Source organism: Engystomops pustulosus, chromosome 6 (assembly GCF_040894005.1).
Source record: "Engystomops pustulosus chromosome 6, aEngPut4.maternal, whole genome shotgun sequence".
NCBI classification, from domain to species: Eukaryota; Metazoa; Chordata; class Amphibia; order Anura; family Leptodactylidae; genus Engystomops; species Engystomops pustulosus.
In genome coordinates, this window is record NC_092416.1 from 32,352,158 (window position 1) to 32,369,873 (window position 17,716).

A 17,716-nucleotide genomic window follows, 5' to 3' on the forward strand; every position below is an offset into this window, starting at 1 on the left:
ATTGAGAGGTGTCCCTGAAGCTGCCACATTGCACCCTGAGTGACTGTATGTCTTCAGTACTGCAGCAGGAATCCTGCCCCTGGTCACATGCGCCCCCTGGAGAGGGTAGCCCATGTGACCCACAGTCAAGGCATCATTTTAATGCAGTGTAAAGGCACTGCTTCCTAGTCCCTCAAAGCAGAGTGAAATCAATTAATACATAATATAACTCGGCAACAAATGCACAGATGAATATTTATATTGTCTGGATAATCCCTTTACAGCTAATACTGGTGTATAGGATAAAGGGTGTGTACAATATGTTATCGCTATGATCAGTAGTATATACATTAAATCTCTCTCATCTGGTGTACTTTTGTACATTATTTCTACTAGAAACTTGGACCTTTAGGTTAGACACAATTTCCAGGAATTGATAGTACAAAGAACAGTACACATTTTAGAATATGCTTGGCTTCTCCTGCTCTATAACATGCTGTCTGCAGATAGGTCACTATGTACAATCTGCTCAGCTCCTCCTGCTCTATAACATGCTGTCTGCAGATAGGTCACTATGTACAATCTGCTCAGCTCATTCTGCTCTATAATATGCTGCCTGCAGATAGGACGCTATGTACAATCTGCTCAGCTGCATTTGTTCTATAACATACTGCCTGCAGATAGGACGCTATGTACAATCTGCTCAGCTGCATTTGTTCTATAACATACTGCCTGCAGATAGGACACTATGTACAATCTGCTCAGCTGCATTTGTTCTATAACATGCTGCCAGCAGATAGGACACTGTACAATCTGCTCAGCTCCTCCTGCTTTATAACATGCTGCCTGCAGATAGAACACTATGTACAATCTGCTCAGCTCCTACTGCTCTATAACATGCCAATATTATATAACATGACATTGTTGTGCAACAGCTCTAGAAAAATAATGTGCACATTGCAGTCGGAGACATTTGACGTGTGCTGGAAGCTGCTATAAATGTGACCCTAATAACACTGCATATGACAGTCCGCACCTCATACATTACAATGTGATCCGGGTATCACTAGATCTTCTCCCCCTGAGTGAGCAGCTGACGCCTGTGTAGAGGTGTCACCCTCCCGCGTCCTAGGAGGAGGAGGGGGTATAACCTGCACATAACTAGCAGGGAAGAAACTCCTCTCTGATTGAATATTAACCGAAGTGTCTTCATGGAAAAAGAGAAATAAGTGGATTAGAGAAGGTGTCGAGCGAGGATGTACTTTGCACCTGCGAAAGGATCATCCCAGAAGGAGAAATGAAGAAACATTCAGGTACAGACCCTACAGTAATCTACATAGGAACCTTTCATTGGACAGATTTTGGCTACTTTTATTATAGAAATATCCTAAAAAAATGTTCCCGTTACCTTTCCATTGGCTTAATCTTATGTGGGTTGATTGGAAATGGGACGTAGAGGGGCGATGGATTGTGTAATAGGAGTTTCATCCAAAATATTGTTGGTGAAAAAATTTGGACAGAAGTGGAAATAGATCATGTAAGAAGCGTAGAAGACGCAAAAAATTGTAGGAATGATATCAGTTTCTAAGGTGGTATGGATCGGATTTTTGTGTAGAATGGATATTACTACCTACTTAAGGACACCCGACTTACAGACGACCCCTAGTTACAGACAGATTTCTCTGCCCACTGTGACCTCTGGTGAAGCTCTCTGGATGTTACTATAGTCCCAGACTGTAATAATCAGCTGTAAGGTGTCTGTAATGAAGCTTTATGGATAATCCTTGGTCCAATTACAGCAAAAATTTTTGAAACTCCGATTATCACTCGAGAAAAGAATTTTGTCTGGAACTACAATTATAAAATATACAGTTTTGACTTACATGCAAATTCAACTTAAGAACAAACCTAAGGACCCTATCTTGTATGTAACCTGGGGACTACCTGTATACAGGATTCCACCCATTGATGGTTTTGTGTCCTACTGATGTCTGTGTGATATAAATCCTGATATTGGCCCCCATTTATTAATAGTGAGGCAATAAGGCACTACGTGCAGTTTGCGTCACTATCCTGCAGGGTGCGCCAGATTCATGAATCATGAAAAGCGGCGTACGGTCATTGTGAATCTGGCGCACCCTGCAGGCGCCCGCATTTTCGTGCTCCACAATCATGTCAGACTTCCGACACAAATGTGACGACCGTTGCGGATTTGCATCAGAACGCCCCTTTATGTGCACAGTATTGTGTCGCGCCGGACACGGTGCAGCCAAGAATGGCGCAAACACTTTATAAATACATGTATTTATATGCAGTCTATACCGGAATACTGCACAGACTGCTCTATAAATGTGGCCCGTTATGTGGATGTGTCTGACCTTTGTATCTGGTGGGGACTGGCGACCTGTGACGTTTCGTTAATAAAGTAGATCTCTGATCTTTTTACGGCTGACGTCTTGCCTTGTGATTTTTCTCATTTTTGCTTTTCACAGATTTGTAGACCCGTGCATTTTTTTTTTTCTCACACTTTCATAGAAGTCATCGTTGTGGTACATTTTTTGCAGTGGGATTCAATGTTTTTCCATGTAATTTAACCCCTTCAGGACCCCTTTTGGCCTCTGGGAAGCGGTCCCATTTTTCAAATCTGCCCTGTGTCACTATAAGTGGTTATAGGTTTGGAACGCTTTAACATATCCAGGTGATTTTGAGATTAAATTCTCATCTCATATTGTACTTGAAAGGAGTTCAAAAAGTTTTGGACGATATCTTTTGTGTAAAGTTATTAAAAATAAAATTGGTAAAAATTTTGAAAAAATTTGCCATTTTCAGAGTTCTAAACTCTCTACTTTTGAAGCAAGTTAATTTGTTACTTACATTTCCCAAATGTCTGCTTTATGTTGGATGGTTTTTTAAGATTCCACATTTTTTTACTACAATGTTATGAGGCTTAGAGATTGGACGAGATTATTCACATTTTTGGAAAATCGCCTAAACCTGCATTTAGATGGAGCTGCTTAACTTTCAATTGACTGCAAGAAGGCAAAATAATAGCAACACTCTAATCTACACACCTCCATTTATGAAAAAAAGCACTTTCAAGAAGTTTGTTAACCCTTTAGGTGTTTTATAAGGGTTAAAACAAAATGGAGGTGTGGTCTACAAAATGTAATATTTTTGGACAATACATTCATTTTGGTTGGAAAAATAAACAATCAAAATGGATTAAATAAATAAAGACTCAACAAAGTTGAGAGCAGATTTGCTATGTCACATTGTACAGGCTATAATTTCTTTCTTTTTGTAATGTGGACCTATAGGGGCTTATTTTTTTTGCCACATGAGATGCACTTTTTTGGTACATAAATTTTTTGGTAAGATTTTTTTTTGCTTTTTTTTTTTTTTAGCCGTTCACTATACAATATAAAGAATGTGTTATTTTTATTTTATGAGTCACCACGATTACGAAAATACCTCATTTATCATGCAGAGTCCAACAGAATTTTGTCGCACACCCTATGGTAAAGGTGCACCAAAAAAAAAGTTGGTGCAGTCTGTTGGAGCAGAGCAGGGGGGCACCAGATTCAGGGGCGTTACTAGGAGAGGCAGGGGCCCATAGCAGACTTCTGAATGGCGCCTCCCGTCCCACTTAAAAAATATACTTATTTCTATACTCACAATTGCATTTATACAGTCATATTGAGCATATACACACATACAGTGCCATATATAAACGTACAGTATATATACACACTTACAGTATATACACACACCATACAGCATCTACACATCACAGATACAGCACATATACATCATATATATGTTATATACATATAATGCTGTACAATGTGCAGCATATATATATATAATGGGGCCCATCCTCCAATTTTCAGTTTGTCAAGTTGGATGATGGAGCCCCCTGACACTGCGAGCCCCAAAGCAGATGGTATGATGCCACACTTCATGAATCTGGCGGCCTCTACACACTACACAGGCAATAATATTATACATTTTATTTTTTATTTTTTGTAAGGAGAGTTGTAAAAGATGAAAAAAATCGATATTTTTTGTACATTATTTTGGGAGATACGACACCGTAAATAACTATTAATCAGAATAATTACAGTGATTTCAAGCCAATGAAGTGTCCCGGCATTGAGCAGTTTTATTTTTTTTGTACAACATAAATTATTCTAATCTTTTTTGTGTGTGTTGTCATGTTATGGTGCCATAAGGTATTATACACTTTATTTTACCATTGATGAGTCCAGTTGAGGGCTTGGTTTTTGCAGGATGAGATATATATTTTATTGATAGTATTCTCTGATGAGCTGCGCTGTGTACCACACTGTCTCTCCACAGACTCCTATAACAGCTACTGAAGATAATGGGGCACATTTACTTACCTGGTCGAGTCGCGATCCCGATGCGTGTTGTCCAACGCTGATTCGGGCCTGCCGGGATTCACTAAGATCGTGCGCCTGATATCCAGCAGGTGTCACTTACCCTTCTTCTTCCCAGTGCATATAAGTGCTGATCTTGCGACACAATTATTTTTTTAAATTCTGCGCTTCTTCCGAATCCGTCGTGCTGTCTGACGGCCACGCCCCCTGATTTCTGCCGCATGAAAGCCGGCGCCGATGCTACACAATCCGATCGCGTGCGCCAAAATCCCGGGACAATTTGCGCAAATCGAAAATATTTGGAAACCCAACGAAAGTGCGGCGTTCGGACCCTTAGTAAATGAGCCCCAATAAATCACACAGTTGTAATGATGGAGATGACAGTACAGCCTCCTGTTTGTATACCGAAGGTATACAGTATTTTGTACATTTTGTAGCAGAAAATAGTTATAAAGAATATCATACTGTTCTTCCATACAGCAGAAATGACAGTCTGTAGCTGCCCATGTGATGCTTTCCCCATAAAACTTTTTTATCACTCTTTTGATACTGCTTTCTCTATTGATCACAGCATTTAAAGAGGTAAACACTGGTGATCGGTTTATTGTCAAAGGTGCTGCTGGGTATCATCTGCTGCCTTTAGTGCTGGCTCAGCGTCCAGAACCTTAGGTTGTTGTCACATGATCATGTTTTGATTCCGTTTTGTAACGGAAATAAAACCACTGGTCCGGGCCAGTCACGGCCGATTGCATATGCCTTTGCATACAAACACATGTGATCAGCAATAAGCACCCGGTGTCTTGTATTGTCTAAATGCAAGACATCGGGTGCTGATTGCCGATTGAATGCGTTTGCATACAAACGCATATGCAATTGGCCGTGGCCCGGACCAGTGCGTTTTGATTCCGTTACAAAACGGGATCAAAACTTGATTGTGTGACAGCACCCTTATAGGAAATCAACCATCAAAATCAAACATGATAAACCCAGGACACTTACTCATAGATCTAGACACTGTGACTGTGGTAATCTTCTTATATTTGCTATCCATGGCCTCCTTCCTTCTAAAATCAACTTCTAAGATTATGCTAATGAGCCAGAAGGGCTCTGGGAGGTGTTACCAGAGCCCCTCCGAGCATTTATCCCTCCCACGTACATCAGACAAAGTGAAGGGAGAAATAGTGTAACGCTGCAGCACAGAGGGGGTGTGATAACACCCCACAGAGCCCTTATGGCTCATAAGCATAATTATAAACGTTGATTTAAGAAGGAAGAAGCCCATGGATAACAAATATAAATCTCTGAGTAAGTGCCCTTGGTTTACAATGCTTGATTTTGATAGGTTCACCATAAGAAGTTAAAAAAATGAATTGGCTGCAGAACTCCTTCAAAAGCGTCAGCCCCCTTATATACACATACATTGCAGCACTGTGGTAAATCCAAAAAATATTTATCTTCTTTTACAGGCATCGAGCAAGGTTTTGAGTTAACCATGTGAGTATTTGTTTAATTATTACATTATCCAGTATAAAGATCAGGTATCTATAGTGGCACATAATTAGGAAAAAATTAAGTGGGATTACTAATGCGGGCCTGGAAGACTGGGCCAATTTGGGTTAAAATATTTGTTTTGAACAGAGCCTTACTTTACTGTCTGTATCATAGTGCATATTCAGTTTTTTTGTTATTACTTTTATGTTTCTGTGTTCTAGGAAGTTTCCATTCAACCCAAAATTGGGGATTGATAATCCTGCTTTGTGCCTCGGAGAAGATCCAGGTTTGTCATCTCATAAAGTGTCACTCAGCAATAGATGATCAGGATGGTGGCTACTGTGACCCAGAGCCTTTTGTATTGTTGCTATATTATAACTAGTAATATAACGTTTAGTGAATCCTTCAAATTATATTTTGCTAATTTAAAACTGTCTTCTTTAAGGGGATGTGTCTCCAAAATGAATAATAGAAAAGGGGAGAGTGTCCTACTCTTGCTCTCCTGAAAGCAGGAGAACAAGTTTTGGACTATTGTGTACAGGGGCTTAAATATAGCAATAGCAGCCATAGCGGCTCGTACGGAGCACGCAGTGTCAGGGGGCCCGGATCTGATCTGACACACTAAAGAGTGGAGGATGTGCATCATTATATAAATATGCACACTGTACATCATAATACTTATATAACTGTGAACATCTACGTGTGTAAGTATATAAATATTTTTTTTAAATATAAATATTTTTTTTAAAGGGAGGCCCTATTCACTAGTCTGCTATGGGGCCCAGCCTATCCTGGTTACCTGCCATGGGGCCCAGCCTATCCTGCCCCTGATTCTGCACATGGTGCTGTGCAGATCTGGTAAATAGATCTTTGTATGAGCCACTGCATTGACCAGAGCAGCACTTTCTCTCCCCCCCCCCCATCATGATGTCATCACGACATAGGCAATACGGTCTACTCCCATCTGTACTCTCCTATGGACTTGTTCTGTGGGACAATAAGCCCTTTTCCTTTGACTAAGCATCTTACTGCATTAAGAACTGACATTGCTTATCTGAGCTGCCGATTCATGACATGCAATGTTATACACATACTATGCTGTACAATGTGTAGCATAATATATATATATATACTCACCGGCCACTTTATTAGGTACATCAGAACTGCCTCAATTTTTTGTGAGATTTTGGTCCATATTGACATGATGGCATCACACAGTTGCCGCAGATTTGTCGGCTGCACATCCATGATGCGAATCTCCCGTTCCACCACATCCCAAAGATGCTCTATTGGATTGAGATCTGGTGACTGTGGAGGCCATTTGAGTCCAGTGACCTCATTGTCATGTTCAAGAAACCAGTCTGAGATGATTCCAGCTTTATGACATGGCGCATTATCCTGCTGAAAGTAGCCATCAGATGTTGGGTACATTGTGCTCATAAAGGGATGGACATGGTCAGCAACAATACTCAGGTAGGCTGTGGCATTGCAACGATGCTCAATTGGTACCAAGGGGCCTAAAGAGTGCCAAGAAAATATTCCCCACACCATGACACCACCACCACCAGCCTGAACCGTTGATACAAGGCAGGATGGATCCATGCTTTCATGTTGTTGATGCCAAATTCTGACCCTACCATCCGAATGTTGCAGCAGAAATCGAGACTCATCAGACCAGGCAACATTTTTCCAATCTTCTACTGTCCAATTTCGATTGCAAATTGTAGCCTCAGTTTCCTGTTCTTAGCTGAAAGGAGTGGCACCCGGTGTGGTCTTCTGCTGCTGTAGCCCATCTGCCTCAAAGTTGGACGTACTGTGCGTTCAGAGATGCTCTTCTGCCTACCTTGGTTGTAACGGGTGGCGATTTGAGTCACTGTTGCCTTTCTATCAGCTCAAACCAGTCTGCCCATTCTCCTCTGACCTCTGGCATCAACAAGGCATTTCCGTCCACAGAACTGCCGCTCACTGGATGTTTTTTCTTTTTCGGACCATTCTCTGTAAACCCTCGAGATGGTTGTGCGTGAAAATCCCAGTAGATCAGCAGTTTCTGAAATACTCAGACCAGCCCTTCTGGCACCAACAACCATGCCACGTTCAAAGGCCTCAAATCACCTTTCTTCCCCATACTGATGCTCGGTTTGAACTGCAGGATATTGTCTTGACCATGTCTACATGCCTAAATGCACTGAGTTGCCGCCATGTGATTGGCTGATTAGAAATTAAGTGTTAACGAGCAGTTGGACAGGTATACCTAATAAAGTGGCCGGTGAGTGTATATATATTCAATGATGCACATTCTCCACTCTTTATTGTGTCAGGTCAGATGCCGGGGCCCCCTGACAATGTGGGCCCCATAGCAGCTGCTGTGGCTTCCACCACTGTAGTTACACCCTGGTTACACAGCAGGAATGATGTTGTGTGGATAGACTGAGCCGAGATGGGCAGCGTACACCAGAAGAGCAAGAAGTGAAAGAAGTACATAACACATTGCTGCCTGATTGTGGCTACTTATTGGGGTTTTTTTTTTTACCACAAACTCAATAATTTTTCTTAAAAGGCACAGATCCAGAACCGGCAGCCCGAGTATGTGTGCTTAGGAAAGATGCCGATGGCAATTTTGGATTCCATTTGCAAATGGAGTTAGAACGAGATGGCCATATTATACGTCAAGTTATCCCCGGAGGAGCGGCCCATCTAGCAGGACTAAAAGACGGAGACCAATTGCTGCAGATCAATGGGGAATATGTGCACGAGCAAGAACACATCAGGGTGAGACCTGTTTCCAGTTATACACTCAATTCAATAAATCGAGGAATGGATATAATTTTATTTTAGGTGAATTTCTGTCTATTTTTAATGTTAAGGTCTAACTTCATTGTACACATAATTTACTTGGTATAAAAGTCCAACCTACCTATAATATGATAAATATGTGCACTTGGCAGGACCTGCTGCAGGTCCAGTAGGCCCCTGGCCAACAGAGCCTTAGTGAGCCCCTTTGAAGCATGAAAAAATCAGAAACTACCAGTAACTAAAATATTCCCTAGTTTATCATTCCCCAACAGCCCTGTCATAGTTATTTTATATATAGCCACCTCATAGTTTAATTATATATAATCCTATCTTGGTTCTATTATAAACAGCCCCCCACGAATTCATTATATACAGCCCCCTCACCAGGTGCTTCCCGGTTGCTGGGGGCCGAGATTCGGCAGTGTGTGCTCCCCCAGCACCTCTGCCAGGGCACGCCTTGTGCTGGCGCCAGCCTTGACACTTGGCTTGAAAGATTATGCATGTAGTATAGTAGGGGATCAAAAGTTATTTTCTTCAATATTATGTGTCAGGGCATAATCGGGAGCCCCAGATACCCGTTAGATAGTCTGCCAGTTCAACATTTGATGTAATGTATATGGGGATCTTTAGTGTATAGTAGTATGATGGTATACTATTAGAGATGAGTAGACCCAACGTTCATGGTCGGGGTAGGCTGTCAGACCTGGACGTATTGCCGGACTGGTGGCCAATCCGGCAAATTGACTCCCCTAGCAAGTAGCCATGGCTATGATTGGCCAAGGAGCCACCATTCCAGCAATACATCTGTGTCAGGCGGCTGAACCAGAACCCAGCTGGAACATCAGGTCTACTTATCTATATATATACTTTGCTTTTTTTCCATTGAAACCAGGTGTTAAATCAAATTATGGCTCCTGACAGTAGTGGGTTATAATATGGGTGATTTGGGCAGTAGCCCAGGGCCCAAGCTTTCTATGGGGCCCATGGCCAAACAAACCACCTGCCAAATTTCATACTGAGAAGGACCTTTATCCATGAAATCCTCATAATCTGTTCATGCTCTCAATACACATGTACACAAGTGCCATTTCATGAGCTTTGAAGGTCCTCCAAAGGTCCTAAAACACAAGATTTAAAGCAGGCAGAAGGGACAGATCCTCCATTCCCCAAGAAGCTGATTCTAGTACCAGATGTAGGAAGTGACTTGTAGGGGCTATAATATTCATAAAGCCCAGGACCCATGGCAGTCTTAATCCACCCCTGGCTCCTAAAAGAAAATATGTGAATGAATTCAAACAAGCTAAAGGCCCCTTGCAGATGGCCGTGTTCACCCGGGCTGTAGCACACGGCCTGGTGCAGGATATAGGGTGGGTGGACTCCTATGGAGAGTGGCGGGGGTGAGCAGCGCCTCTCCACGGCGCAGATGTGTGCCTGCCGTAGTACGGTACGGCGGACACACATCGTGTGAATATAGCCTAGGTGGTTCAGCATTTTCTATTTAAAATCATAAGATGTTATATAATACAAAAGTAAAGCAATATTATGAGCTCCCTCATTATAACCAACAAGTCATGTGAAACCCAAGTATATCATGTAATATACATGGCACATAAGCCTGAACATAGGTAGCATTATCTATCCGCCACCTTTGTCCAGTCCCGGTTTACAGAATATGTATCTGTCATCTTTACTAACAAGAACCAGTGGATTAATATTTCATATGGGGCTTTTATTTTTAATGAAAAGATCCACTAAGGTTTGGATAATCATATTTCTTGTAAATTGCCTACAACCATTAGCGCATCATACACATACACACATATATATATATATATATCAGTGTTATCTGAGGTAAATCTGTTCTAGTTGCTCATGGATATGGATATCATGAATGTGTCGCTTCCCTGCTCAGGTCCGACAGTGTTCACCATCTTTTTAGTGGTGCATCTCAGGGCTTGGGCTTAAGACAAAATTTGAAAGTTAAATCCCGCGCTCAGCCGGAATCAGTCGCATCGTCTGGAATTGTGTCACAAGGAAGCCAGTGCAGCTGCACCAAAAGAGGATAGCGTGTGACACACAGTCCGTGACCCTTAGTAAATGAGCCCCAATATGATCATTTGATAATGGAGCACAGCCTGCTAAAAAGAAGAAACGCAGCTTACAAATAAATCCATCTTTAAATATATTTATATACCAACAGGTCGTCCAGAAGATAAAGGCCAGTGGTTCCCGCTTGTCACTTACGATTCTGGATGACGCCAGCTATGAGAAATTACGCACTGATATAATCTCACCAGTCTCCATCCTTACGAATTATCTCCCAGAGTCATGTCCCAGGCCGAGACTCTGCCTAGTAAGGAATGAGGGAAGAGGCTTTGGGTTCACTACCAGCGCTACAGGAGGTAAGTGATCAAATTCACTGATGTTGTACAGTATTTTCTGTAGTATAAGTGTGGATTCCGCAATAAATACCTGATACTGTATGTGAACTGAGACTAAGAATATAATTTCAACTACACAATATTTTTTCTGTTTGTCCATTTTTTGTGTGTCAGGTGTACGCGGTACATTTCTGCTCACAGTTGAGGATGGGGGAGCTGCCGAAAAAGCAGGTGTTCCTCAAGGAGCTAGACTTCTTGAAGTTAATGGTGAAAGTATTGTGAGCTTCACAATGAGTCAGCTGGCAAAGAAGGTAACATACCTATTAGAAGGTGTAAATATAAACCACCGCTATGAGAGGACCCCTTACACGTGAACAATTTTTAATTCCACCCTATATGCCGGATACAGGCTATCTCCTACCACTTTTCAACTCAATTATGGCTGAGAGGTTTCACCGTTAATACAGAATATAGATAGAAACTTGGAATCCCAAATTCCATCCTGATAAACCAGGGACACTTGCTCATAGAACCAGGCACCGTGACTGTGGTGATCTTCTTATATTTATTATCCATGGCCTCCTTCATTCTAAAATCAGCTTTTAAAATTACGCTAGTGAACCTGACAGTTCCTAGAGCCCTTCCCTGCTGTTACACTTTGTTGTAGCACTTCCCCCTCCCACTGTGTGCTGAAACCTCCTGTGCTGCACTGTTATTACATCAGGGGTGAAGTGCTGAGAGAGCAGGGGAGAGGATGAGACAGTGTAACAGTCTGTGAAAATACAGCATAGGGGGGCTATGAAACCCCCTCCAGAGCCTTTCTGGCTTATTAGCATAATTACAAAGTTGATTTGAAGGAGTTGAAGGAAGGAGACCATAGATAACAAATATAAAAAGATACCACAGTCACGGTACCTGGATCTATGAGGAAGTGTCACTGGTTTATCATGATGGATTTTGTTGGTAGATTTCCTTTAAAAAGGGACCAAGGCAACGGTTGAAATCCATCCCACACCACTGCAGGCTGATCAAATTGAAATGCTCCCTTAGACTACATGCACATGAATGTTGTTTTCGTGCGCGTGCTATCCGTTTTTTTTTTATATAACACCAACATAATATACAGCATATTCGGTGTCATGCCATGAATCTCTATCATGAGAAATCCCTTACCTCCTCAATGGATCTAAAATGTGTAGATAAATGAAATGAATTGAGTCTTCATCAAGTAGAAAAATGTATGTGACCCTTGTTCCTTGCAGTTACAACAAAGTGGCTCTCGTGTGGTCCTCCTGGTTCTGGAATCATCTGCATGGGACGAGTATGAGTCTCGTGGGATAACACCAAGCATAGTATTTGCTGATACATCATCCTTACCCTACCAACCACGAAAGCTTCACTTGGTACGATGTCCACAGGGGTACGGTTTCCTCTTAAGGCAGGAGAAATGTATAGGTGGACAAGGTAAGCACATTTTTACTTTGGTATCCACCCTTAAAGGGCTCTTCCAGAATTACTGATGATCTATTCTTAGGATAAGTCACCTGTATCAAAATGGTGGATGTCCAGCCCTTCCACCGATTAGTCGCTTGAAGCAGTATCTGGCACTTCCACTTCAAAGGCGTCGGCGTCACATCCATCAGTGACACAACCTTTTGGACACAGTGAATGGGGCATAGCTACATATCAAGCACAGCCACTACTAAGAAGTGAAGAGAACACAACACTAATCTGGACACTGCGTAGTCTACAAACAGCTATTCAGTCTTACTGAACTGATAACAATGAGCTCTACTAAGGTCTTTTAGTCCAATCACTTTGTGATGATAGGAAATAGTAATTTTCAATAAAGCAGGTTGGAATATTGGTGCCATGTTGGCCATTTTGGTAGAGAATTTGCCAAGAGAACTGTTACATAGCTCCTAGACTTTTAGTACATTTAGTACACATCTCACTGAAACTTGCTAATTATTGGAAGGGGAACCACCAGTGATAGAGATCCAACATCTGAGAAAAGTTGGTAAGAACCTCCATCGTCTCAAGGGGTGTATCTAGAAATGATTAGAAATTACTTTTGACCGGTAAGTTATGAAATGTCATAGCTTAAAGGGGTATTCCAGGAATCGGCATAATTCATATACAAGTGGGCACTCAAAATATAAGCCAATGTGCAATTAGTTGTTATTTAAAATTTTGCTCCCCTTAGCAGAAAATGCTGGTGACATAGACTATAATGGAGAATTAAAATGCTACCGGCCCTTTAATCAGTCCGTTAATTTCCTCTGCGCGGTCCGTCGCAGAAAAGAAGATGGCCGCTGGTCACATGTCCACATCACATGTCCTGTACCTGCCTGGGCAGGGTCATGTGATCACCACTACGTTTGGCTGTAGTCGGTTGGTTGCAGTGCATCCAGTATGGTCAGTGTTGTGGTGATGGCAGTTATACATCATTACTATGGTAACAGAGCAAGAAAACCTGTTACATCATCACTGTTAGCAGATCATAAGTGGTAGGAGGAGTTACTGAGAACTAAAGGATCATGGAACTTGTAGTTTCCAGTGGCAGCCATCTTAGTGATAACTCCACCTACTTTAGAGAGGCCATAAATTTTGTAAATCATAAAATCATATTATTTTAGCTCCATTTTGTGTCTAATGACATTGAGTATTGTTGTATTCATTTATTTATATCATCAAGGGCTTTTGTGTCAGACGTTCATATTCCCGGAATACCCCTTTAACTGCTCGACCTGAGGTTGTAACCCTCGTGACGCTTCTAAAGATCATCCAGATGGCCTGTAATGATATCTAAAGAGGTCTGTTCAATTGATTGTCATCAATTTTGAGATTTGAGCCATATCCTGTTTTTCTTCTATGATAGGCCAGTTTCTCCGTGAGCTGGACCCAGGACTTCCAGCAGAAGTAGCAGGAATGCGCGAAGGAGACCGTCTCCTGGGTGTGAACGGACAGAGCGTGGAGGGACTGCAGCATGAGGACATAGTCAGTCTCATCCAAGCAAGCGGAAAGCAAGTGACTCTGCTCGTCATCAGCAACGAGGGGGACAGATTTTACAGCGAGGTAGTTAATGGACTAATAAGGGATAGCCATCATTAAATAAGAACTGTGAAAATATTAAAAACAACACATTCGGTTGCAGTCCTGTAACTTTAATAGTTCTGGTCATTATGTAATGTGTAATCTTTATTTTTCTAGAAGCTCTTATCTTTAGTTTTTCAGCCGTATCAAAGTTGTTGGGTTAAGACCGAGCTGATGAGTCCTAGCCGATGAGATCTATCTGATGAGACCTAGCCGAAGAGACCTAGCTGATGAGACCTAGCTGATGAGGCCTAGCTGATGAGTCCTAGCCGATGAGATCTATCTGATGAGACCTAGCCGAAGAGACCTAGCTGATGAGACCTAGCTGATGAGACCCAGCCAATGAGACCTAGCTGATGAGACCCAGCCGATGAGTCCTAGCGGATAAGACCTAGCTGATGAGACCTAGCCGATGAGCCCTAGCGGATAAGACCTAGCTGATGACACCTAGCCGATGAGCCCTAGCAGATAAGACCTAGCTGATGAGACCTAGCCGATGAGTCCTAGCGAATAAGACCTAGCTGATGAGACCCAGCCGATGAGTCCTAGCAGATAAGACCTAGCTGATGAGACCTATCCGATGAGACCTAGCTGATGACTTCTAGCTGATGAGACCTAGTCGATGATATCTAGCTGATGACTTATAGCTGATGAGACCTAGCCGATGAGATCTAGCTGATGACTTATAGCTGATGAGACCTAGGCGATGAGATCTAGCTGATGACTTCTAGCCGATGAGATCTAGCTGATGACTTCTAGTCAATGATATCTAGCTGATGAGTTCTACCTGATGAGACCTAGCCGATGAAATCTAGCTGATGAGACCTAGTCAATGAGATCTAGCTAATGAGACCTAGCTGATGAGACCTAGCAGATAACACCTTGCTGATGAGACCTAGCTAATGAGACCTAGCTGATAAGACCTATCTGATGAGGCCTATCTGATGAGGCCTAGCTAACGAGACCTAGCTGATAAGACCTATCTGATGAAGCCTAGCTGATGAGACCTAGCTGCTTTGACTCACTGTTCCCCCTCTCCTTTACATAGACTTCTATGTAATCTGACACAGAGCTAACACTGTGTGCTTCCGCGATAGACAGCAGGAGGGAAAATAGGAGAAGGAGCAGGGAGCTAGGGGAAAAGTGCTTTAGTGGCCGTGTTAGAGCCAGAGCCCCCTGAACCTGGAGGGGCTCTGGTGACTCCGCTAGATCATTGCAATTTACATAAAAATAAGGTTAGATTTAGAAGTAAAGGAGAAGAGCTTCTAATACACACATATTTCTGTCCATACTGCTAGGATCTTTACCCAGCAGTGTTAATAGTTAATCTACCATAAAGGAAGTGGTTATTTCAGAACATTAGGCCCACAGTTAGGACATGATTGGTGGAAGGATGGTTGTCTGATTAGGCCCTTACTATGTGGCACAAATTTACTTAGCTGCTGCATAATATTCTGTGTTTCGTCTTTTTTAGATCAGAACATCACCGCTGCTTTTCTATGAAGATAAGAGTCGGGACAAGGTTTCTGAAGGGGATAATTCACACACACTCAGCACTTCGGTGAGGTAGACTTCATTCTTTGCATGCAAATGTGTCCCTACTATAAATAAAGTTTTTTATTGAAATATTTTCAAAAAAGTAAAACATAGGAACGGAAACAAAACTCCTAAGGTATAAGCGCATGATAAAGGTTTTAATTGTTGTACATTCATGGCCATTTTTGAAACTGATGACCTATACTCAGAATCCGATTGGTGGGACCCTACACCTCATGGTTATATACAGAGTGGAGCTGGAAGCCTAAGGCTCCATCCTCTGTATTGTGGCCAAATGTGCTGGAATCAGAGATATAAGAGTTTGTCAATTAAGGCCACCTTGCAGGCATGTGGAGACTTATAGCCTTGATATAGACTTGATGCTCCACTAGGGGATTCTGGGAAATATGCAAATAAGTTTTCCAGGATATAGCCCATCCTCTGTTGCCTCTTTTGCTGCCTCTGTAAGGCAGTCCCCTTAACTGTAAACGGAACCTGTCAGCAGGTTCCTCATTTTCATTAAAGACAGGTTGCAGAAGCCCATAACACCTGCAGTGCAAATATGTCTTTCTGCCTTTTCTAGGCATTTGCATTACAATATAAATGTTGTTACTTACCTTGCACCCTGACAGAATCCTCTGTGTAGTCCCATGGGTTGGGCTTTGGTTTGGATACATTTCAAAAAACAACATGTGACTTGTCTGTGCTGCTCACTCCTCAGCTCTCGGCTCCCACCTTTGTGCTCCTGTAAAGCTCCTCCCTCTCCCACTGATGTCAGCTCACCAGACTGTGACCTCTGTGAAGGAGCAGGAGAGAGGAGCTGTACAGAAGCAGCTGTATCCAAACCAAAGCCCAACCTCTGGGACTACACAGAAAATCCTATCAGGGTGCAAGATAAGTTATAACACACAATGATATTGTAATGCAAATGATTAGAAAAGGCAGAGAGGCATTTTTTCACTGCAGGTGTAATAAGCTTCTGCAACCTGTCTTTAGTCAAAATGAGGTCTCTGGTGACAGGTTCCCTTTAAGCATAACTTTCAGGAAGCTTCTCACTCAGCTAAACAAGTTCCCTACACTGTACTGAAGAGACACTACCACGTCAAAACAGTGCTGTCTACAGTTGGGAATCTGTGTCTTCTGGAATAGATAGACTGGTCTGCCTTTAATCCCATATCATTCTATTAAACGTCTTGAAAGTCATGTTTGATGTTAAAGGGGACTGCCTTCCAAGGTAGCTAACGATGCATTGTTTTCCTTATCCCATCCTGAATAATTTATTGCATATTTCCTGGAATCAGTGGAGGGACACCTATTTTGGTTATGAAATGTCCTTTTTAAGGATATGTTGTCAGACTTTCCGACAAGGTTTTTGACCCTCTATTCAGAGCGGTTTCTGCCTGGACTTTAGGGTATTTAGCCAATGACATTGACACGCTGGCCATCCACTGATTTCCACGGAAGAGTAGAGTTTGCCACGGATTCTCCGTCAAAAAAAGTTTTATGAACCAGACCTTAGAAAAAACCTTAGTTTTATTTGTTAACAATGTGCCTTTATTTCTTGCAGGTGAACGCGACAACATCAGACGCACAGACAGGGAGAGAGAGTAAAGCAGCACAGAGCAGTGAGGAGTGAGGAGCATAAATGACCCATCTCTGCTGTAATAAGCTGCAGCTGTCAGTGTTTGTACGGGTGGATTCTGCACTTTTTAACCACATGATCCAAATCTCTGTTAAGCTCGTACTATTTTCTACAATCCTCTTTTACATATCCATATGTTTTATAGGAAAAAAAAATCTTATTATACTGTTCTATTTTGTTACCTGTAATCCTGAGCTGCAGCCTTCTGGCGCTGAATCACGGAGGACACAGTAAATTATTAGATCACATTTGTGATTTGTACATAGAAGTAAGTGGTTTATTGTAATGCAATGGGAAAAAAATCAAATACAAACAGCCTATTAATTTACCAACTAAGTCGCCTTATTCTGAGAAAAAAAGAATACAGGGGCGTAACTAGGAGAGGCTGGGCCCCATAA

At 42.1% G+C, this 17,716-nt stretch overlaps 1 protein-coding gene across 2 annotated transcripts; it reads left to right on the top strand.

Annotated features, from left to right (window-relative positions):
- Positions 1-1,194: 1,194 nt before the first annotated feature.
- On the top strand, positions 1,195-17,566 carry NHERF4 (NHERF family PDZ scaffold protein 4). 2 transcript variants are annotated; one of them, XM_072113224.1, is made up of 10 exons: positions 1,195-1,292; positions 5,846-5,873; positions 6,092-6,156; positions 8,428-8,639; positions 10,864-11,065; positions 11,219-11,355; positions 12,307-12,508; positions 13,926-14,122; positions 15,615-15,706; positions 17,244-17,566. In XM_072113224.1, exons 1-10 carry the CDS (start codon positions 1,277-1,279, stop codon positions 17,245-17,247), a joined length of 1,155 nt encoding a protein of 384 aa, XP_071969325.1. In that variant the 5' UTR covers positions 1,195-1,276; the 3' UTR covers positions 17,248-17,566. The 2 variants fall into 2 exon arrangements, with proteins under 2 accessions (XP_071969325.1, XP_071969324.1); XM_072113223.1 differs by having other exon boundaries at positions 1,197-1,292; positions 15,615-15,701.
- Positions 17,567-17,716: the final 150 nt, after the last annotated feature.